General features: G+C 39.8%; 1 protein-coding gene across 3 annotated transcripts in view; it reads right to left on the bottom strand.

Moving 5' to 3' along the window:
- The window catches only part of PARP8 (poly(ADP-ribose) polymerase family member 8), a 128,852-nt gene that overhangs the window by 59,813 nt on the left and 44,013 nt on the right, over nt 1-25,026 (bottom strand). For all 3 annotated transcript variants that reach the window (XM_086479036.1, XM_086479038.1, XM_086479037.1), the window contains exons 3-5: nt 6,671-6,708; nt 1,487-1,576; nt 111-181 (exon numbers count right to left, since the gene is read on the bottom strand). In XM_086479036.1, coding sequence (XP_086335162.1) covers nt 111-181; nt 1,487-1,576; nt 6,671-6,708 — 199 coding nt within the window. The remainder of the gene's footprint in view (nt 1-110; nt 182-1,486; nt 1,577-6,670; nt 6,709-25,026) is intronic.

A 25,026-nucleotide genomic window follows, 5' to 3' on the forward strand; every position in this document is an offset into this window, starting at 1 on the left:
TGCATAACAACACATTTGATAGGAAATCTATGGTAAACATTCATGTTTTATTATTTTCTATTGTTTCTTAAAATAACTTCTGTTAAAATATGCATACAAGAAATACATACCTCTCCATTCTCCCTTTGCAATTTTGATTTTATGGATAAGCAGCAGTTGACATCACTGGTTTTTCTTAATTCTTAAAAGAAAAGGAAAAATAGGGAACATCTATGAAAAATGTGAATTAATTTTGCATATGCAGACTTGAAATACTTAGTTGCAGTAGTAGAGCAAATAAGGAACAAAAAGTTACAGATATGAAAAGCATCAAAGAGTTTACTATATAACAGTCTAAAATTAAGAAGCCCCTATGTGCCCTTAACTGTGAAATGAAACTCAGCTCCTCTGTCTAGGAGATCTGTTTTTCCTGATCTGTGATTTACAATTTAGTGCCATTCATTAATTTGGTATACTTTAAAAAAGAATGAAAAATCAAAACCACTCAGCAAAATTAAATCAGATCATCTTCTATAAAAAACTTAGGTTTTAATTCTATTTTAAATGACAGGATTTATTTCTTTTTAAATTACAGAAATATTTGTAAGTAACATTTATCTTAAACTTCTGACTATAACAGCCAGTTTTTGTTTGGGTGCCACTGCACTGACTTCAGTAAAATTATTCTTGATTTACATCCGTGTAACTGAGATCAGAGACTGAAGATCATCCTGGTTTTCCAGTGGAATTCAAAGTAATTCTATGTTATGCAAAAATGCCCGAAAGCATTTTAATAATAATAAAAATACTGCAAAGTCAAGTGTTCCTATCTGAAGAACTGCCAGAACTAAGACTGCTCTATGCAGTCTCTCCTGCAGCCTGAAATCATCAGGGAATTTGTCTGCTAAAATCCAAAAAGTTTCTATGGATATGCACAATATATTGCATGAATGTGACTATATGTCTGAAAAGCATAGTCTTTCATGTATCAACTACTTTTTGAAAGTATGGAAATAATTTCAAATGTGAGGTTCCCAAAATCACTGGAAAAAAAAATGTGTTTTTTTTCTATAGTCTCATTTAGTGAAACAGCTGAACCTTTTTGTCTGAAATTTCCTGAAACAATTCACCAGAGGCAATGGTAGTTATACACTGTTTCATCCCCAATGGTGAAGATTTAGCGAAGGTTTAAGCAAGTGAGCATGAAAACTTATAATTGGGAGATATTAAGCACCTCTAACTGTATTCAAGGAGAATTGCTTTAGCACAGACTGCAAGACATTAAAAGAATAAAAAATACTATGCCTACACAATCGTGGTGATCCCCAAAAGAAATATTTTAATTTCTTCTATTCTGAAATGTAGGACAATTTGCTATGGCAAGACTGTGAGAAAACAGCAAGCTGTGTAGCTGCACACAGTAACATATCTCCCTTTAAGTGCAGGCAACATCTTGTCTTTCCTCAGAAAATACGAACTTGATAAAACACTTGGGACATAAGATTACCTGTAGCAATTTGGTGGAAAATTACTGGAATTGGCTCTGTTGTAACTAACACATCTTCATCGTTATCAGAACTGGAAACATAAGTGTTATCTACGAAAGAAAAACACCTTGCATGGTGATGTCTAGTTGTCCTCTGCCAGCCCCTTCCCACATTGCCCATCCCACCCTTGTACTATAAGAAAGCACTCCCCACACAGTTATGGAAGCCGAGCACTATCATCTTCCTGGCTTTTGTTTTTTCTCTTGAGATTGCTAGTGAAAAGAAAAATACCAAAAGGATGGAAAATTTGGATCCAAATTTTATACAAGGAAACCCCTGGAGTCCCATGTCATGGCTTTTGTGAATCACAACCAGCACTGCTCTGAACTGTTCCGTAACACTTATGGGGGCTTGAGCCAATCTTTTCCAAATGAAAAATTGTTCTATGCTTTTTGCTATGTCTGACACTAAAACTCAAGCTAGATCCACTGTGCAGAGTGAAGGCTGCACTGAGAGCTGGGTGTTAACCGCCCACTATGCAAAATACCTGTGCCTCATTTTGCCTAGTCACATAAAGGTTGTTTGAAGTATGTTGTAATCAGTGGGTAACTTTTCCTGTGCCTGATTCAGGAAAAAAATAAATTCCTCCCACTTAACAAAAACATTAGATATGGATATGAATATGGAAAGTCTATCACAAATTTTCTTAAAAAATGTAGGGATTTGGCTGAGGGGTGTGTGGGGTGGTTTTTTGTTTGGTTTCTCTTTTTGCTTTTCAACAATGTTTAGTAACAACAAACAAGAAGCAGGAAGCTTTTATGTAGTATCTGCAGAAGCTGATTTTGCATGAATTGCTGAACTGCCTATGAAACCAACAACATTTTATTTTCGACTGATCTGGGCTGAATTGAAACTTATGCTCTAGAGCAGAAAGGCTGACAATTAAGATAATCACAGATAAAGAGACAAATAAGAGAACTGAAACAAGGACTTGATCTATCATAATTCCGAACACTCTGGTCCCACATCAGCAAAGTGCATGAACTCACATGTAATTTTAAGCATACTGCTGTAATCTCAAAATCTTTGACCACAGTGCTTCCAGTGAAATGTTAATGATGTTAAGATTAATTGAGCAGTAAATTCAATCATATTACCCTTTGTATCACAGTGGGTTTTAGCAACCTAAATCAAGACGAAGCCCTGGTGCTGCCACCCCTTCTCACACAGGCGTGCCAAAACTAGCAAACTAGCAGCTGCACTGCCATACACGGACGGGCGTGTGGGGCTTTCCCACCCTGTCGTCTGTGAAACAGCCTTTCTGCCACATTCACACATATCAACTGAGTCTGACACTATCCCACACCTTCGCCTACTTCCAGTCCTGCACTGTCCCATGAGGTAATCCGAGTCACCTGCACTCAGCTCAACACACATCTATTGCGTGCAGGCAATTACTGCAGGAGGCTGACACTGCTTTTCCTGGAGCACTGCACTCCTGCAGCTGCACACAGCAACCTGCTCCACCAGCTCAGTCTGTGTCTGCTTGGCTATGCACTTGGCACACAAATGCGTTTTAGAGCCACAGCATCAAGCGAATAAAATGGGGTCCCTTCAGCCACCTGCCAGCATTCACTCCTTCTCCCACTTTTGTCTGTTGGCAGGAAAGGCTGTGAACTATGCCTCCAGGGCAGCTGCATCTTGCCCTCTCCACAAACTCGTGCCTTCAAACTATTCGAATGCTTCACATATTCCTGTTATCATTTTAGTGTCAGCCTCACCATGCTGGATGGTTCTGGGCATATACAACACAGTGCAACTCCTTTCCCAGGTTTGGGAGCGGAAATTACTGCTATAGAGTTTAATGAGCTGGAATAACAGAGGCCACCATTTGGCTCTAAATATACCTAACACCACATATATGGATGGGAGAAAGGAAATCCATGTGCTAGAACTTGCTGCTGTATGAAAAAGTAGGAAAACCAATATGTGCTCTACTGAATATACCAAGATATACAAATATGGAAAAAAGGACTGCTCAATTACAGGTTTTATAGATTTTAAGTGTATTTTTATGCCTATTGTCATTCTTTCTTGGCAGCTGGATAATATGATTTTCACTGCCAAGTTTTTGTTTTCCTTTTCTATTTGGCAGTCATTAGGGTTTTTTTCTTTCCTTCCATCAGCCTAATGAAACTTGAAATTAAGATACTGATTTTGGTTTGCTTTCTTCAACATCCAGTTTCTAACACACTACACCCCAGAACACCTCTCTTAAGATAGTGCCTGGACCTAGTAGCAGGATGCAGCAAACTACTTGCTGCCAAACCGGTTCTCTCCCATCTCTGCTGCAATCTAATGAGGTCTAATAAAAGGATGTTTTTGTTTACATGTGTGTAACCCACAAATCACTAGGACAAAAGACTACAGAAGTTCTACAAGTTTATGGCAGCCAACACGTATCACTCCAAACATATATTCATTAGTAAAATGCTTGATGCTGTAATGGTTCTCACAGGAGTCATGATCCACTCATATTAATGGGACTTTCGTCTACTCATCGATGTTATATTCTGTAACTGCTCCTCAGGAGCATTATTTTTCCTCAGTTGTGTCAATGTTATGAGAAAACAGTTACAGAGATATTTTGCTGGAACTGTTATTACCTCCCTTTAAAATTTTCAGTGATATTTTCACAATTTCAGCGATGTATATATAACTTTGAGACATTACTGTCTCAACACTATTCCCATTAAGTTCTTCAGCGTGTCTTTGTAAGCCTATTTTTAGCTTTCACTCATAATTATGAAACTTTCAAACACCTCCCATTATTGAAAGTTGTCATGTCATATTACACTTCCCATAGGTATGATTTAATGCTCAGCTGTTTGTAATTTTCTGATGCTTTATGAAGCAATTCAGCAATAACTACACACTGTTACCAGTGCCAAAGCTGTGATGCTGCACACATTAACAGAAATGCAGGGAGCTAGAGTATATGCAGCACCCAAAGCTCTTATAGTATCTCAAATTTACTTGTGGTGGTACCACTTTTGGCTGCATGAACATCATTTGTATAGTAACTTAATGTCTTCTATTTTCATATATTCAATGCATGCATTCACAATTTATCTGATGATCAACTCTGACAACCTTCTCCTGCATTTGGTATAGATGCACACTAAGATACTTAAACTTTGATCTGCAAAGATTTATTCTGTGAGAAATTTAATTTGATGAGCATGTGCTGCTCTGAACTCTATCAACTAGCAGCAATACTTGAAGATCATCTTCTAGTTGAGGAGGACATCAGCACAGAGCTTCCCGGACTTGACACCATCGGGCCCTGACACGTCCCTGAAACATCCCTTAAAATACACGCCAGGGAAGAGAGGCACAGCAGCAGTAATTTTAAGTTACAGATTTAGGACAAAGAGAGGAGACAAAAAATCTGTCTCACCAAGTCAAAATGAGCACTTTTAGGATCAAAGCTGTAAAATGGCAAAGAGTTATTATCATTCCTAACACACTGAACACCTCTTCATCACAAAGCAAACATACATCCTGCAAAAGCTTGAGATACAAATGAAATCAGGTCTTTCAAAGCCTTGAAGCGTTAGATTTTAATCAGCGAACATGTGCAGCTGCTTTACTTTCCACTCCCCCCCCAGTTAGCTACAGTGTAAAATGTTCAAATTCTATCTGGCTTTAAAATATACATGGAGATGGCAAAGAATAGTCATTAGGTTTTAGAGCCACCAAAGTTACTCAGGCTTGTAGGCCATCACGGAATGATGCAAGGAGCATTCATTAGAGAAGTTTGAGGTCTGTCAGACAGAAGAGTTTGCTAGGAGATGAGACCTCATGTGCTGTGGGAGTAACTGCTGGTTCAGTGATTCATCTTGCCATTCAGTTAGGGGTTCCCAAAGATCAAGTTTTGTGACATTTCATAAAACAAACTTAATAACATATGATGAAGACTACTTTCAACTATTTGTCCCTCTGTTCACTGTCAAGTCAATGAAGTAATCAGTAAATCAATTTATCACTGGTATAACTGTGTATTTTATGAATCTGTTTCTCCCCTTACTACATGTTGAATAGATTATTATTAGTAGCCGTTTTCTCTCCAGTTTTTATTGGTAAAAAAAGCTCTCATAAAGGTTTTTGGCATTCTTTCACAGAATCCATTGTATTTAGCATCACTGCTGACGCTGATTTCTCTCTATATGTACTTCAAACACTCTGGTGTTTTGAACAGGCATTGTCTACCGCTTATCGGTGAAGAAGATCAAAGCCTCACTTCTTTAGAGATTCTAAAAGAAACAAGAAAATTTTCTTCTAGCAATATTATAGAGATGTTATGGATAATGATCAAAAAAGGCCAGAGGGTTTCATATCATTCATGGTACTTACACTATTAAATAATTCCAGGTGCAAAATACACAATATGGTGCAATCCAACAGTATTACCATGTACCTTTACTTGCACAGCACCTGTCTGCCCGCATCCCCACCTCCCTCTCCTGCTTCTGCTAACCTGAAGTACCTGTGCAGGCTCTTTGTGAAGGAAATCAGGGAAATAAGCTAGCTGAAAACTAGCTTTTCCTCTTGCCTGGCTGCCTTTCATGTGAATAATTACCCTTGTCGAGATTGGCTGCATGGTTACACAAATGGTTTTGCCAACTCAGCTCAGAGCATGAAAAGGAGGCAGGACTGAGCAGCTGGGAGCAGCTTTGTAAGCTTACGTTACCAAAGACATAACCACACACTCTCAGGCTCCAACTGACCCTGAGAAGCATCAATGCACAGTCCACAGGCTTAACTTGAAGCACGTGAGTAGTCTCATTAAGGTCTAATGCAGAAGTGCTTTGCTGGCCCTGTGCCAGACCTTCAGCCTCTTGAAAGAGCAAGCTTTATCTACCATGCCAAAGAGGAGTTGGGCACTTTCTCACTCCTATCACTGCTGGCTCCAGACACACAAAGCATCACAAGCTCCGGTCTCTGTAGACTTGTGAACCAGGTTTTCTTACCCTGACCCAGCTGTTAAATGACACCTGAAAAGGAGAAATGACTGGAGAATGGAGAATGATTAGCACAAGGATGCACCTGGGAGACATCAACACCCTTTCAGATATTCTCATCTGAATACAGCAAATTGCATAACATGCATAGATGTCATGGACAAGAATGTTGCACTGTACCTGGGTAATCCTCAGAGACATGCACGGAATAGGATACACTGTAAAAAGAAAAAAAAACACAACAACAGAATTAATAACAACAACATGAAATGATGGTGTAACTTTTTTTTTCCTGCTCCAGTATTATTTTATGTTTATTTATAGGTTCCTGACAGTTTCCAGGACAGAAGGTAACAGCTACTTTGATGACGTTTCAAGTGCTTAGCAGAAAAAAAGAAGTGTCTTGCCTATTTTGAAAGCTTACTTTGCTAAACTGGCACATCCCAATTTCAACCTTCTTAAAAAGAATATGAAGACTGCATTATATTCACTTTAAAGTAATATTTCACGCTATCTGTATTTATGCTTTAAAAAGTTGCTTTTTAAACACCAGAACTAGAAAAGTCCAGTTTTCCCTGCATCTGGTTATTGGCACTGTCTCAAGACTCAGTAGGAAGCCTTTCTTGCTGGCTGGGGCACTTTTGTATGTTCCTGTTAGTTTCAGCAAAGGATCTGGATGGCTTCGGCTCCTTTGTCTCATCAAAATCCCATATTTATAACAGTTGTGCCAATTTTATTTGATACCTGTACCTCTTTGTCAAGCTGAGTTCTAATCAAACTTGAAAGAGCCATGGTCATACTAAGGGTAGCTTCTCTATATGTATTACCTGAATCTGTTTCATCAGAAAACAGTCATACAAACACACCATGCTGGTCCTCCAGCTCAGCCCACATGTAATTTCCCCACCACCCACTGAAATCTTCACTAAAATCACTGCTGAGAGCAGGACAAATGGGCATGGTGGTCTGCTCAGTTATCTAACTACCTTTTGATTTTTTTTTAGGCTAATATGCGTCTTCATTTTGCATCAAAAACATTCAACTCTGCAGCATGCTGAAAGCTTTCTGTTGTATAATTCATGTTCTTTCCACTTCTAAATCCTATAAATTGTATGTGTCAACTTACACATTTAAATAATACATGGTGTGTGTTCTTATCTGTAGTGAGTTAAGCAGACAAAGGCAGGATGGCGCAGCCCTCTATAAATTTGGGTATGTATTGTACATTGCTGAAAACTGATTCAGTGGCTCTTTCTAAATTACATGAAAACAGCTTCCATGTATATTATAAAATACAACCATGTATGAATTTTTTCTTTTTCTCTCTCAAGGACTTCCATTAAATGAGCTCCATTTTCACAATCCAACGACTGTAGGAGGCAATCAATACGGAATAGTAGGTCCTGCACATTGTCTTCCGTAAGACAATTGATTACTGCACAGCTCTGTCACCTGTTTTTGCACATCATCTATTCTAGTGTAATTCATTTTACGTATTGTTTGACTAAGAGGCAGAGATGCCTGTTTCTTCAACAGCTGCAAATGTTCAAATAAATTGAAGCAGAAAGAATGTTTATTATAGCTAACAACAGATTTGTCATACAACTCTTGATAGCCTCAGTCAAGCCAGAATTAAATCCCATCACTGTGTAAATTCAACATTTTGTGATTTTTCTCTTTTAATTATTTTTCAGACATTTGGAACAGGCAGCATCTGTATCCCATAATCTTAAAGCATTTTCACTAAAGACTGGGGTATTTAAAACTAATTAATCTGTCATGGCGTAAAATATCACTATTTTAAACAGGGAAATATTCCAAAATTATGAAATGTATCTCGGTGCAGTCATGTGTGCAGAATTTTACCCTGTGGTGCAAAAATACCCACATGACCTCCAACACCCCTCCCTCCCCCCAAGAAGTTAACTAAGGGCCTATTCTTAACAAAACCCATCTTCTAGATGTTACATTTGTAATCATGACTTCTTCCTTCTACTACCGAAAATGGTACTTCAGTCTTACTCTTTTAGACTGGCTGCTTGCACATCTCTTTGCTGCCTCTACAATTGCTGTGTATGGGTTTGTTTGACTTCTGTTATATAGGATTATCTTCAAGTGTGGACTTTTATTCAAAGAAAAGAAAAATCTTTCTAGAACTCACTCCATATTCTAATTTTAAAAACATCTCAATCCAATTGAAAAGCTACAGCAAAGCAGGGAAATTCCACGTACGTATCAAAAAAAAAAGTTCTTCATACTGAGAACAGAACTTAATCTGGCTACTGTGGTAAAAGACAATAAAAATGTTTTTATAAATACATTAACAACAAAAGGAGGACTGAGGAGACTCTCCATCCTTTATTGGATATGGGGGGAAAGAGAGTGACAAAGGACGAGGACAAGGCTGAGGTACCTAATGCCTTCTTTGCCTCAGTCTTTAATAGTCAGACCAGTTCTTCTCGGGGTACTCAGTCTGTCGAGCTAGAAGACAGGGGTGGGGAGCAGAATGAAGCCCCCATAATCCAAGGGGAAATGGTTAGTGACCTGCTACATCACCTAGACACACACAAGTCTATGGGGCCAGACGGGATCCACCCAATGGTACTGAAAGACCTGGTGGAAGTGCTCACCAAGCCACGTCCATCATTTAACAGCAGTCCTGGCTAACCAGGGAGGGTCCCAGTTGAGCAGAGGTTAGCAAATGTGACACCCAGCTAGAAGAAGGGCCAGAAGGAGGATCAGGGGGAACTACAGGCCTGTCAGCCTGACCTCGATGCCAGGGAAGGTTATGGAGCAGATCATCTTGAGTGCCATCACATGTACAGAACAACCAGGTGATCAGGCCCAGTCAGCATGGGTTTATGAAAGGCAGGTCCTGCTTGACTAACCTCATCTCCTTCTATGACCAGGTGATCAGCTTAGAGGATGAGGGAAAGGCTGTGGATGTTGTTTATTGGGACTTTACTAAAACCTTTGACACCATTTCCCACAGCATTCTCCCGGAGAAACTGTCTTCTCATGGCTTGGTCAGGTGTATACTAAGCTGGGTGAAAAAGTGGCTGGATGACTGAGCACAGAGAGTGGTGGTGAATGGAGTTCAATCCAGTTGGCGGCCGGTCACAAGCAGTGTTCCCCAGGGCTCAGTATTGGGGCCAGTTCTGTTCAATATCTTTATCAATGATCTGGACAAGGGGAACAAGTGCTCCTTCAGTAAATTTGCAGGTGACACCAAGTTGGGTGGGAGTGTTGATTGGCTTGAGGGTAGGAGGCTCTGCAGAAGGACTTGGACAGGCTGGATCGATGGGCTGAGGCCAACTGTATGAGCTTCAACAAAGCCAAGTGCCGGGTCCTGCACTTGGGTCACAACAACCCCATGCAGAGCTACGGGCTTGGGGAGGAGTGGCTGGAAAGCTGCCCGGCAGAAAAGGACCTGGGGGTGCTGGATGACAAACATCTGGATATGAGCCGGCAGTGTGCCCAGGTGGCCAAAAAAGCCAACAGCATCCTGGTCTGTATCAGGAATAGTGTGGCCAGCAGGAGTAGGGAGGTGATTGTGCACCTGTACTCGACACTGGTGAGGCCGCACCTCGAATGCTGTGTGCAGTTTTGGGCCCCTCATTGTAAGAAGGACATTGAGGTGCTGGAGCATGTCCAGAGAAGGGCAACGAAGCTGGTGAAGGGTCTGGAGAACAGGTCTTGTGAGGAGCGGCTGAGGGAACCAAGGTTGTTTAGTCTGGACAAGAGGAGGCTGAGGGGAGACCTTATCGCTCTCTACAACTACCTGAAAGGAGGTTGTAGTGAGGTGGGGGCTGGTCTCTTCTCCCAAGTAACAAGTGACAGGACAAAAGGAGATGGCCTCAAGTTGCACCAGGGGAGGTTCAGGCTGGATATTAGGAAAAATTTCTTCACTGAAATGGTTGTCAAGCATTGGGACAGGCTGCCCAGGGAAGTGGTTGAGTCACCATCCCTGGAGGTATTTAGAAGATGTATAGATGTGGCAGTTCAGGACATGGTTTAGTGGTGGACTTGGCAGAGCTTTGGTGGACTCAATGATCTTAAAGATCTCTTCCAACCTAAAGTATTCTATGAACAAGAACAGGGGCTGTAGAAGTTACGCAATTTCCATCAATGTAGATACTCAAAACTCAGCTGGATAAGGCTCCCAGTAACCTAACCTAATTTTGAAGCTGGATTTGACTTCGAAGTTAACTTCTGCTTTGAGTGGGAGGTGGACCAGGTAGTCTGCACAGGTCATCCCCCTACATAATTACTCTATGCATGTATGTGCAAGAAACCTTATGAAAGTGTGTTTCTCTTCCTTCTTCTTCACTGTGTGCTATTTGTGACAGCAGCAGCTGTGGCGATGCTAAATGGAAACTAATAAAAAAAATACTGTAGGTTTTGTGACATGGTACTAAAATGAAAAGGTTCATGAAGACACAGGTTAGAAATAGTCTCAAACCAGATCCTGTAACGACTGTAAGCAAATTCAGGGCCTGACCTAGAGTCCACTGAATCCAGCAGTGGTCTCACTACTAAAATGAATATTATCAGAGAGAAGAAAGGAAAAGTAAAAATTATGTTAAGTAAAAATATTCTGTGATCCCAGTAATAAAAAGTCCCCTTACAGAAAAAAATCTACCACCAAAGTCTGATGTCACCTCCATCTGAAAAGCATTAATAGGAAAATCTATCTGCCAAACCAAAATTAAATGGTAGCATGTTGGAAATACGAATGGAATTTTATGAGCCTGAGCTGCCACTTGAGAGGAAGGCATGTAAAGGAGAGGTGATCCAAAGGTTAAAGAACAAAATGCCTGAAAATGGGATATTTACTTCAAATGAAATAAACCAGTAGCTTTTATTAGAAACACTACTGACTCAGCTTAGGAACTGAACTAACTTAGTTTAGTCCTCGACTCAACATAACTATTAGTTTATTATGCTGGGTGTGTTTAATCTGAAACTCTTCATATTATTAGTTTCACCCACCCCCCAAAAAAAGAAAAAAAAAAAAAAAAAGGAATGTCTAATTGTCTTCTTTCCATCTAAATTCACATCTTCAGCACATGTTGGGATCTCTGTGCTGCCCTCTCTTCAGTGTCCCCAGATCACTGTGTTAATGAAGTATCAGGGGGCTGGAGCACCTCCCCTACGAGGACAGGCTGAGAGAGTTGGGGTTGTTCAACCTGGAGAGGAGAAGACTCAGGGGAGACCTTCTAGCGGCCTTCCAGTACTTAAAGGGGGCCTAGAGGGAAGGTGGGGAGGGACTCTTGATCAGCGAGTGTAGCAACAGGATGAGGGGTAATGGCTTCAAACTGAAAGACGGTGGATTTAGGTTAGATATTAGCAAGAAATTCTTTACTGTGACTGTGGTGAGGCACTGGAACAGGTTGCCCAGAGAAACTGTGGCTGCCCCCTCCCTGGCAGTGTCCAAGGCCAGGTTGGATGGGGCTTGGAGCAACCTGGTGTAGTGGAAGGTGTCCCTGCCCATGGTAGGGGGCTTGGAACTATCTGATTTTTAAGGTCCCTTCCAACCCAAACCATTCTATGATTCTATGATTACGACAGAGAAACCTCTTGTGGAAACAGTCTTTTAGATAGCCCATTCCTCTCACAAATATTTAAACTCATATTCGGGGAAAATAAATGGCTTGTTTGAGCCCCCAGAGAGAGGTGGTGGTGCTTTACTTGGGTTTGTAATCTTACATTAGTTATGTTCAGGCTATGGATGCAAAAAGTGGAAATAAAACTACTGAACAGAACAAAACTTGGTTTTGTGTCCCAGCTCGCCCCTGTGACTGTCACAAAGGATCACACTTTGGCACATTTTTCTGCACCCAGGATACACTGCTTCCTACTGACTGTGCACCTGATTTGTGAGAAAACAAGATATATCAGGCTAAAAAAGGCTCCTGTCCTGCAGCCACTCAAACATTTTCCCACTGACTTCAATGAGATTTAGAGCCAAAGCAGAAACACAGGACTGTAATGGCTTACAGCACCTTAAACAGCACAGACTTTAGTGAGGATGCAGATGTTCAATGCCTCTCAGTGTTAAACCCTCTCAGACTCAAAGAAAGGCTTTACTGAAGCAGCTTTCTCATTTACTTACTCAGAAATGCAACTGGAATTAATTTAGGCCTGGGCTCCACATAGAAGTACAACATGATTATTCCAGCGAGGGATGTGATTTTTCCTTCTGGCAATGCAGTTCCTCTGTACAACCCTATTGCAGTTACATTGCTATAAATACAGCTTATAGCACTACAATTTATTTCCATTCCCATAAACACATTCTAACCAGCCAACCATCATCCTTTCTCATTCAGTTATATTGCTTTAGATACACGAACACAGTTAAACACTTGAGTGTAAATAAAGCCTCAACGATGGTGTTATTTCTGTTTCATTCAGCTTAGACCTTCTGCAAAAGGCATCCTACAATACATACGTTTCTCTACCCTTAAGCTCAGAACAAGCTTCATACTAGAAATGGCCAAGTAAAATTTTTGTGATTTAACAAACAGTAAAGTACCATATGAGAAATGAGTGAGAGCTGTCAGGATTCACTGCTTATGAGTTTTTAATATAAACTTCTGATTGCTTGAAATAACATTAACATGTAGATCAACAGCCTCAGCTTAGTAATAATTCTACTCACAAGGGACTCCTTGCAAGCATTTTCCATAAGTGTTTTAATCCTGTCTGTTCCTTCTTCAGAAAGATTATCCTGCAAAGGTCCACCTGCATTTGAGAACTAATTCATCAACTAGATGGGGATCCGCCACATAATTGCTATTTTTCAGATTAATCTGTCCCAATTTGATGCAGAACAAGCAGATGCATCTGCATTTGACATTACTATAATTTCTCAAAGCTAGTTAAAAAGGAGTCCAGAGTCCAACTGATTATACTACCAGGCAAAATACTGCCCCAAAACTGAATCTCCAGGACAAAGGAAAAAAACCCATGAAAACTGAAAAAGGCAGCAAAGCAAAAGTTACTGTGACAAAACACATGAATAAAAAGGAAGAGAAGCAGCTGGACCTCTTTACATCAATTTGTAAGACTGTTTTGCACACCTTGAACTGCAATTTTTACCTATCATAGTACAAACTCTAGGATCAGACATGCATCCTGAAGCCACAACAGTTACACTGGACCTGGAGTGTATGACTGGAGTGTATCTTCCCATTAAATTCATGTTACCTCCAATCTATGTCACCTGTAGTTTCTCTCTAGGAAAGAAATCCTTTAAGCTGAATTTCCAGCTGTTTTGCACAGCAGGAACAGCGTGAAGCATCTGGTGCAAATCTAAGATTTATGCTTATGGAACGGTTATGACAATTCAACCAGCTCCATCCCGTGGCAATAGCTGACTTACTGCCTTATTAAGTGTGGAAATTGTGATTTAGTTTCTATTCCAGTTTTAGCCATCTCTGCTAGAGCCACAGCTCCATGTGCTAACATTGCAGCTTGCAAAAGCTTGCTGAAGAAAGGAAACAAGATTTTTTGTCATGTGGAATCTTATGGTAGTTTAATGACAATCTATAACAAGACATAAGAAAAGACTAGATGGGACTCTCTTAATATTAATGCACTGGAGCTACAGAATTCAGAAGAGGTTATTTTTTCTTTATAATATCCAAAATCCCAGATCTAGCTCATCAATGAAGTAACGCAGTAAGTTAAAAGGATGCATGAAACTTTACACCTGAAGAAAAATATTAAGACTCAGCACAGTAACCTGTGGACAAATGTGTAAGATTAAATACTGTGGTATTGATTATATGCCAGTGTCCACTTCTGAAGTTTGTGAGCTGAAGAAAAGATTAGTGAAACCTTGACAGAAAAATTATACTGGTGAAAACTTCAGGCCAAAGGGCCTTTGTAATTACATGTATAGTATTTCTGAAAGCACAGTACGATATACACCTGATGTTTTCACTCTCTTTTAGGTGAGGCAGTAAGAAGGAATAAGAATAAGGTCCAATTGAACAGATGCCACTGAAACTGTATTCTCTTACAAAGTTCTAGCTATCAACTCTCAAAATTACTACTCATCTTCAGTATCTACACGTAACATGCTACAGCAGAACAACATTTCCTGAATGTTCACTGATTATACAGAAAATATTCCCACTCCCATCTTCACTCCTTTGTTTCCTTATCTTTGAAAACATTTCCAAATTCTTCAGTGGTTTCAGAGAACCACAGAATGTTGGAAGGGACCTCAGAAGACCATCTAGTCCAAGCCCCCTGCCAGAGCAGGACCACCTAGAGTAGATCACACAGGAACGTGTCCAGGCAGGTTTTGAATGTCTCCAGAGAAGGAGACTCCACAGCCTCTCTGGGCAGCCTCTTCCAGTGCTCTGTCACCCTCACAGTGAAAATGTTTCTCCTTATGTTAGTGTGGAACCTCCTGTGCTCCAGCTTGCACCCGTTGCCCCTTGTCCTATCACTGGACATCAGAGCCTGGCTCCATCCTCCTGACACTCACTCCTTCACGTATTTCTAAACATTGATGAGGTCACCCCTCAGTCTCCTCTCCCCCAAGCTGAAGAGCCCCAGCTCCCTCAGCCTTTCATCAGAAGGGAGACATTCCACCCCCTTAACCATCTCTGTGGCTCTGCGCTGGAACCTTTCAAGCAGTTCCCTGTCCTTCTTGAACTGAGGGGCCCAGAACTGGACACACTATTCCCGATGCGGTCTCACCAGGGCAGAGTAGAGGAGGAGGAGAACCTCTCTCAACCTACTGACCATACCTCTTCCTATTTCTTTCACAGTCTTTAGCTTCCTCTTCTATTTTAATAAGACCATCATTTGATCCTGAAGCCAGACCCTTCATATTATTTACTTCTGACTGGCCTTTCTCCTCAAACTAAAGAAACTTGGTTCCAAAAGGATTTCGCCACAAACATAGGTCACTCTCTTTTCTAGTAACTCGTCTGGGATTCACTTTGAAACCTAACAGCTTGGCAATAAATCGTATCACAAATACAGGGTGGAAATTACAATTTTCAGAAGATGTACTGTGGGATTCCATTCAAAAAAAACTTTCAAATTGCATCTCTGAAATATCTTGACCTTTGAAAAAGTGCCTTGAGAATTGATAGCAGATTAAGGTATTTAGGTATTGGCCAGCTGAAAAACTAAACAGGCTATTTACACAAAAAATTTGGAATACTTAAAAAGAAAAAAAAATCCATTAATCTTTTTTCCTTTTTTTTTTGGTAGTTGACCTTATTTGAATTAGGAAATTCTCTGAAGAGAATTAAAATTCAAAACTTATAGTTAAACACACTGCAAAAGGCTTCAATGTCAGTCTTTCTTCCAATTTGTATGAAGATGACATGTATGCAAACAACAGGAGATCCAGCAGCCATAAGCAGTAATTTTCTATGGCAAAAAGATCTCTTCTGCTTAATGGACACTGCCAGAAGACAAAACTTTCAAATCCACAGCCTGGTGACAACCATTTTGTTCTATGCTGAAAACAGTACAAACAAAATAATTGTAAAAGCAATTGAAAAATAAGCAAAAATTACTACTGTGTTACTTACAGCTAGGACAAAGAAAGTTAATGCAAACTCTCCTTTTGGTGTTCAACTGTCACAACCATGAGTGAATGATAAATGTTAGGGTTTTTTGACAATTTATGAACAACCAAACTAGTAAAATACTTCATATCAGTTGGTATGTACAACTACTGTAGGAGAAAACATTCATTACCTTTTAACTGAGTTCTTAAAAAACAATCCAATTACACTACAGGAAAAACAATACTGCTTTTCCACTGTGGAGCTTTTGAAAGATTCCATCCCACCCAGCACACACCAGCCGAGGAAGTGCTCCACTGAAGCTCATTTTCAGAAATATACGCAAAACTATGGCAGCACTCTGAATTTTCTTATCATGTAAATTTTGTAATCAACTATTGAAAGCATTCACAATGTCTTTACTAAAAAATGTGGAGCCTTTTAAAATTTATTTTAAATGTACATTTATAGTAATTTAACACATTTTATTGTATTGCAAATCACATTAATCAGTGAAGTAAATACTATTAGCCAATACAAATCAGCAAGTACTGCATTTCGTTCATTCATGATACCTTTACAATATAGTCCCAGTAATGTGAGAAAAACATAAATGGAACTGAGAAAAGTTCCAGTTGTGTAAAACACTAACCACAAAGTGACATGCATCTCCAAAGAGACAGACAGACGAACAGTAGTTAGTATCATGCGAGTTAGAAATACGGAAGATAGCACATCACTGAAAATAAAAGTTCGCATAAGGCTTTTTAAAATACAAATAAATATACAGGCATTTTACTCTTTCACACAGTGAAATAACTGTTGAAGCACAGGACTTGTGATTCTTTTAAAGCAGTGAAATAAAAATTGATGACGCTAAATAAAATAACAATTACTGAAAAAAACCCTTATTATCTTCTGGAAAACAGAATTAGAATCTCCACAAATGAGACAAAAATTAAAAGGAGGTGGACCTAAGTTTTCATGCATGCATTAGCGCAGCTATGGAAAAAGTGACTGTTAATCCAGGGCAGCAACAATAATCTCACTGTATTAAAATTTATTTTCTTTTATGTTACAGAATTTAGAACTTGAATTAAATCCCATTGAAGTACATGGGAGACTTTAGTACTTGATAAAGAAGATTACAGGCAAGTTGCACAGAAAGCCCAAGACTTGTGGGTCCTACCACACTCCTGGTATCTCTAAAACCAAACACTTAATTGCTTTGCTAAAAATTTCAAGATGTATTTCAAAGGCTGCAAATTTTGGTGAGCACTTTTTATCTTTTTGTTATATTTGCAACTTGCTATACAAGTAGACTGTAAATCATTTTACATCTAGGCTATTTTCTGAATTCCTCATTAAAACAAGCTCCATAGATTTCTAAACAGCTTTTGAAGTACCCTTTAAAATGCTTTGAATGTGTGTGTCTTCATCTCAGCAATTTGTTTTCAGATATACAGGCCACCTTAAATCTCCTTCTGAAACACATTAGTTCAATGAGTTTCCATATCCCTTGTGATCCAATAATTGATGACCTAGCATTAGTCACAGCTATTTTTTGCTGCTAGATAGAGCCACGTGCTTGTAAAGAACTGAAATTTGTGCACACGCTCCTTTCACTATACATCAAAACTCCCCATGGTGCACCAGCAATTATACAGAAAAACATAACAAGTAATCTTTTCCTCTGGATGTTGGAGAATGTTTGTGTGCAATGACATATGAAAAATCCCAGGCACACCTATTGATGGCAAATTAGAACTACTCCAAAGAAAGATGAGCAATGTCAGTGTGTCCAAAATGGCACTGCTTTCATTTTTTGACATAACTGGGAGGAATAGAGGTGCTGAGTCAAAGTTACTGTATGTTTGCATTTGTCACCAAGAATAATTGCACTACTGGTCCTTTCACACAACTAGTGCATCTGAATCAAACAATGAACATTACTCATAAAGTCCTGCTTGATTCAGCATATTATTCAAATAAAGGGGATACAGAAGACTGTAGCTTAACCATTTCCCTTTTGCAAAGCATGCAACAAAAAAGGCATGGCAACTTCTAGTAAATGCGCCAAGGTCTACAGGATTAATCATCACTCCAACAAACAGGAGAGCACTCCTAAAAATAAAAATAGCACAAAATAAACAAATCAAGAATACTTGGGGAAAAAAAGAAGTGCATTCTGTGTGTCACTCTAGAAAGAGTTACCTCGAAATATGGCTGTCTGCAAGGCCAGGTTGTCCACAATCAGACTACACCAGAATCAGAGCATTTCACCCAGAACTACAAAAGCCACCTCTTCTTGCAGTCACCCTGTCTGACCAGGTCCAGCTCCATCCCCTCGACACAGATACTCTTTAAACCTCTCTTCTGTGTTCCTCTTCCTCCTCTCCACTGATCCCTCTGGTTTGAATTTCCCCTCCACCCTCACCCTTAGCTCTTCAACCAATTTCAGTCTTCCCCAGGACACAGTGCGTAAAACAAACTCAGGACAGCAATCTCTTGACCCTGCTCAGCTGCAGCCAGAGCAGCATGTATGATCATAGCCTTCGGACGCCTGATTTCCGGGCTTGGGCCCACCTTCTTCCATTATGTGTTTTCTACAGTTTCTTTTTCTTTTTTTTTCTTTTAAGGAAGAAAGTTTTTCCTCTCTTTAGCTTCTTTCTTTTCATTTTGGAGCACTGTTGTCAGAAGCAACGATGATATGCTCTTTTTGGAGTCAGTTAACACCTACCTCAAAGCCATGAGGTTTTGGGGCACGCTGTTCCTATTGGAGGGCTGTTCTGAGGCTCTTATGACTGTAATTCTAGTAACTCAGTTTTCAATTCAGTTCAGTTGAAGAGAAACCCCTTGCCCAAACCCTGTACAAAGCCTCTGTGTTGCAATCTTTCAAAAATAAAACGACATAAAAAGAAACAACCATGATGCCAAGGCAAAGACACAAGGCAAACTGCAAACCAAATAGCTACAGTGATTCAAGCAGCAGAAGAGAGTGTCTTGTCACAGAAGTTTTACCGGATCATTTTAGCAGATAATTCCAGCATCTTACCAATCACTAAAAACAAGAATAAATCCCATATAAATCACTGTTTAATCATGTCCCTAACAAATGGAAAGGCTCCTTTCCTTTACATGCAGTGTTTGGCAAAGGAGAAAAGTCCTAGGTATCCTTCTTAAACTACTTTACACATTCATTAATTAGTTGGCATTTTGCTTGTTTATCTAATAAGTGTGACAGCCACTGCTGTGCAAGAAAGAAGTAACAAATTTAAGCACTCTTTCTCTTCATTTCTTTGAGAGATCTCACAGAATTCAAATTTTTCCCTTTCCCCTGCCCTCCCCCCACCCAATAAAGTCCCCAGTACTTCTTGGTATAGCTGAAATACTGTATTTATGGACTAAAACTACTTTTTCTGTGTAAGTTCCATACGTACAGCTTCCATTAACATCAACAGAATCTCAATATATAACTTCCAAATAAAGAATTTGAACGTCAAACTATAGGTTTTAGGAATATTCTAAACTTAAGTGCATATTCTTGCAAACTTTGAATGCAACAAAATCCCATAGGGCAAGATTTTCAATAGAAGTTATCTATGAAATTGCCCAACCCTGTTTATTCATTCCGATACAATGCATTCACATAATTCAGGACCACTGGCATACCTACAACCAGTTACTGATCTATTGCTTACAGGTACACACAGTCTCCTGCTCAAGTCAGTAAGGCAGTGTCCAGCACCTCTGAAAATTGCTAGATTGGGATACATCATGGACCCATATCCTGCAAACATTTTAATCCAAGTCGACAACTGCTGTTCCCGACTCCTGTGGCACACAACTGCAAGGATTGCTCGCAAACCTGAGGGGCTGGCTCATCTTGCTGTCCCATTACACTAACATGGTCAAAACCACACGGGTTTATGTGGTTAGAGACACAAAAGGAGGTGCTACATGGCCAGCCACAATGCCAGTAGGGTTTGCTCCTCAGCCCTAAAGACCCAAGAATTACAGTAGTGCAAGGGACAAGATGAAATATGACAGCAGGTCAAACTCTCACCTCTGGAGCCTCACTGGGATACCTGTAACATCTCTGCCACTGCACCATAGTCATGAACAGCACGCACTCACAAACAGCAAATAAAATGGAAAATTCAGTATAAGATGACAAGAAAACCTTTTTTTTTTTTTTTTTTTTCCTTTCTTTTCAGATATGACAGTTCCAGTCTGAGGGCACAGGTACACCTCAAACACAACATTCAGTCCTGGGTGTCGTTAGCACTAGAAAGATGTTGGGGAAATTGGGTCTTGTACAGGAATCATCAAGAAACAATCACGGATCTGGCAGAACAGAACAGGCCAGCAAGCAAAACCATTTAAATGGGTTCAGACAGCTAGGTATACAGAGTATGGCAAATCAATGAGCAAGTGTGGTAGGAAATGTGACAACTGCTGAGATATGTTTTCCAGAGTGCAAACATGAAGATGGATATCATATTTACTTGATTGCCCAAGGGAAAATGGCAAGCCATATTCAGGTGAAATCAGAAGAAAAAGTATAACTTGGCTGAAAATCAGCACTGGAGAACCCCATTAAACAGTGAATTGGTCTCCCAAAGAACAGGTAGAGGGCTAATAACAAAGTCATTTAAAGACAGGATGGAAAAGGACCTTTCGTAAAATTAATGGGAAAATCTTTCATTGGCCAGGTTTTACATTTAAAAAAATGTTTCCCATTGCTAGTTTCAATGAGTTATGAATGAGTAAAATGTAACTTGCCTTTCTCGGTAGTAGCTCAGAGAACAAAGTTGTAGCTTGAATATGACATTGATGACTCTCAATGTGACTCACAGAAAAAAATTCAAAGCATACCACTTTACTAGATTTCAACAGTATGCAGAATAATAGCAGCAGGGAACTTCAGTTCAAGCGCTTTTTATGCATTTGAAGTGGCAGCATTGGCTAAGGTCTGAAACAGTTCTTCCACCAACTTCTCATGAATTTTAGCTGTTCCTGAATATCACAAATTCCAACTTCTTCATGACAGAAGGCAATAGAAAGCATAGTGCATTTATTTTTTTTTGCATGCAGGCATATTTAGTAACACCTCAACTAATAAGGAACAATTCTAAATACATGGGCAGTTCTTGGGACAAAGAATGCTTGTAGATGCATGACTGCTCACAGAGTATTCATTTCATACTATACCAAAACCAACCATACCTGAATATAGTCTGGCAGACATCCCTACAGAAAACGCTAAGCAAACTGTAAAACAAATAAGTAAAGATAATTTTAGTACCCTACCCCAATGTGTAGTTAAGATTCTGAATACCATTTTAATTTGTAAAGATACAATTAAAAAATCCCTCCACTAGCCTTAATTAGATCCCTGTCTTCTCAAAAAACTAATTACATGTCAGATGAAGCAATGGCTAGGAAGCCCCTGTATTCTTGCAAAGGCAAGTTCTATTCCCAGCTGTGTTACAGTGCCTTGCTATATGCCTCCCAGCAAGAAAAAATGCATGCATTTTCAAAAGGCGATCAGTAACTCCAAAGCTTTCTAGACACTGATTTACCTTTTGTATGTGCTGAACCTTTACATCTCCAACAGAAATCAGCAGGAACCATCACTAGTTTTGAAAAACAAGTCATTACAGTCCAGATTTAAAAAACAATTAGTCAACAATAATTGTGCAGAAATGTCAGTTAGAGACCTAAACTGTTTGTATTCCCTTGAAAATCCCATTAGTACCTATCCACCATTTTAGATAATTCACAAAGGTATAAAAATGTCCATTTTATCATGGGTTTCTATAGAAATTTAGGTATCTTTAAAGGGATTCAGCCACCTAAGCACCTTTTATGAGGCCAGTACGTACATTAAATACCTTTGAGCAACTGGTAAAATAAGGCTTATGCTAAGGTTCTCAAAGTTGGTACATACTGTTCAAAATACACAATGAAATCCTGGCCCCATGAAATTCAATAGACAAAACTGTTCCTGACTTAAAAAAACATTAAGATTTACCCTTGTCTCAACTTTTTCATCAGCAAATCTGTAGTATAAAATTGTCAGAGACTGTGTATCCCCTTCTTGCCTTCCTTACTCCTTGCTCTGTCTGTACAGTTTAGCACACTCAGCCACCAAAATGATCACCAAAATTGGAAAGCATCCTGAAGATGGGAACTGATCTGTAAGCGGTAAGTTTTGTAATCAGACATTATATTATCCGGTATTTCCAGTAAGACTAGAGAATGAAAGTAAACATGGCTGGAAAACTTCAGTCTTCTGCTAATGTGAGATTAAAACCAGTAAGTCTTTCATTAATACAGACCTCTTAATCTGAAGATCTCCTCAAAGCCTTTATTAAAGACAGAGCTATGAAGACAAACGTAAAGAAAAATGAGAAGGTATAAAGAGAACAAAAACAATTAACCCATAGAATGAAAGAAAGCAGGATCAAACACCAAAGAATAACTCCTCCCTTCTTGATGTCTCACTGACACCACGTGCACTTGCAGTGACCTGAAGAACTGTTCAGCCAGCAGTGCCCCAGACTGCAGAGAAAGCATCAATGGAAGAAGTAATGTAGTGCAGCATTTAAAAGATTAGCACTAAACTGGGCTCTGTTTTGCACAAGACACAGGCCTATTGTTTTGTCTGATGGACCAGTTGGTTTATCGTTAATGCATGCCTTAGTAATGACTATGCCCTTGAATAAGAACTGAAAGACTGATAAAAGAGGAACATCCTACCCCAAAAGGCCCACAAGATGGATGAGTGCCCCAGAGGCATGACGTCAGTATCTTTCCACATAAACAAATGTGATATAGGCAAAAACAACTAAACAGTGAAAAACACTTTCAAGGAAGAACATCCCTGGCAGTATCTAAGCTAGTTCATTTTGTTTATACTTAGTTTTGAAGCAGTCAGCATAACAACAGATACCCCCTGAGCATGCATTACAATTGAGTAAGTTGTGTAACCATATGCAAATTACTTGGGAGGTGTCAAAGGTGGAGAATACTGAAGTAAAAGTGTATATAAACCGTAAAGCAAAACAAGGAGGTGTGCTAGCTTTGTGGAATTTCCACCTAGCACCCTTTTCTGTGCAGAACTGAAATAAATAAATATCTTGCTTATGGCACACTAGGTACTGGACCCCACTTGTCACCCTGTTTACCGAGGCCACTGTACCGAGGAACCTAAACATAGAGATTAAAAAATCTGAATCAGGTATCAGTTCTACCAAGTTCCAAGGCCAGTTTTACCAAAATCCAAACTGTCTTCTCAGGCATGCTGGGATATATAAAACATAGACAGCACTGGGTAACTGAACTGCAAGCAGTTCAAAGTAGGTAGAGTCAAAATAATGTAAATATGAACACTTGGGAAGATATTTTTTTCAGTTTGAGGGCTAGGGTCCCAGGTTCTTCTTGATGGAGGACAGCTCACAAAGAAAAGCCTTCAGGTAACATCGCCCCAAGTGGGTGGGTACACTGCATTTTAATCTCCTCAAAAAAATTCCCATGAAAAACTTACCAGAAGACATGGGTCAAACTGCTCACCTACTCACACAATTGTTTCTCATCAGAGACATCAGTGATGTGAGTCATATAACTACCTCAATCAATAAACACCCCCACTTCTTTTGCAGCCCCTCGGGTGCTACTGCAGAGGCTGCTCCTCCAGAACTGAAAACCAGAGGCTCGGTGGCAGAGTGATTATAGTTCACTCCGTTTTGAAAGGTCACTCACTTTCCATCATCTGATAGCATCATTAAGTCCAAGAGAAGTGGGATAACTGTTTGAAATTACTGCCTGGAGTGAAATGGAACCGTAAAGCTGTATCACTTATTTGCACCAGAGAAATTAAAAGGAAAAATAGCAGTCTCCTTTCACATTAGGACATACAGAGCAGAGGGCCTGAAAAACAGCAAGATTTTACTGCTTAACAAAATACTCACAGTGCTATATTAAGGCACAGAAATTATTACTGTGGGAGAGTCCATGATGTATTAATAAAAACACATTTGAAAAGTTTCATCATATTTTTAAATTACACTAGACTGTGTGTGATCTGGCCTCGTAAGAACCCAGCCACCTCCTGGCGTGTACCGTGTTCTCAGCTTCTAAAGAGAAACCTGTGGGAGCAGAGGACACTTAGCACTCTGTAGGATAGGGCCCTCAGTGCTCAAAGGAAAATCTAACCTAAATTTAACCTAAATGAGTCAATCAGATCAAGCAGCTTTAGTTAATAATGTTTAACAAGAACATATTTCTTCAAGTACATCAACAACAAAAAAAGACCAGGGAAAAGGTGGGCCCACTGCTGAATGAGGCGGATATGCTGGTAACGGAGGATACTGTCTACATTTAGCCCATACCAGAGGCTAAACTATAGCAGTTATTCTATCACCTGATGACCTCTCCCCAGCTGAGAAGCGAAATTGGGAAAAGGAGAGATCTGAAGGTTGAAGCAAATGCGGCTTTAATGAAACAACAAAACAAATAAAGTATACAAATTCATACTCTGCCTAGAATGTCTGGCCCTCACAGTCCTTAAGAGAAGGAGCAGCAGGACGCCAGCCAGAACTTCCCTTCCTCAGCAAACCTTCCTCCTTCATAATGATCATGACATGATGGTGTGGGCTACACCTGTAGCAAACTGAGGTCAGGTTGCCTGGCTGACTCAAAATTACTAATGCCCTGCCTAGCAAGGCTGGCCTCTGTTCTATCCCAGCCAAACCAGAACAGCTACAGAGAAGGCAGAGTTACTGAACACCTTCATTCCCTCAGTCTTAACTGCTAAGGCCAGTCTTCGGGATTCCCAGACCATGGAGGTAAAAGAGGAAGTCTGGAGAGAGGAAGACATTCCCTTGGTCATGGAGGATTGGGTTAGAGATCACTTAGACAAACTGAACACCCACAAATCCATGAGCCCTGATGGGATGCACCTATGAGTACTGAGGGAGCTGGCAGATG

Source organism: Leptosomus discolor, chromosome Z, assembly GCF_034619465.1.
Source record: "Leptosomus discolor isolate bLepDis1 chromosome Z, bLepDis1.hap2, whole genome shotgun sequence".
NCBI lineage: Eukaryota > Metazoa > Chordata > Aves > Leptosomiformes > Leptosomidae > Leptosomus > Leptosomus discolor.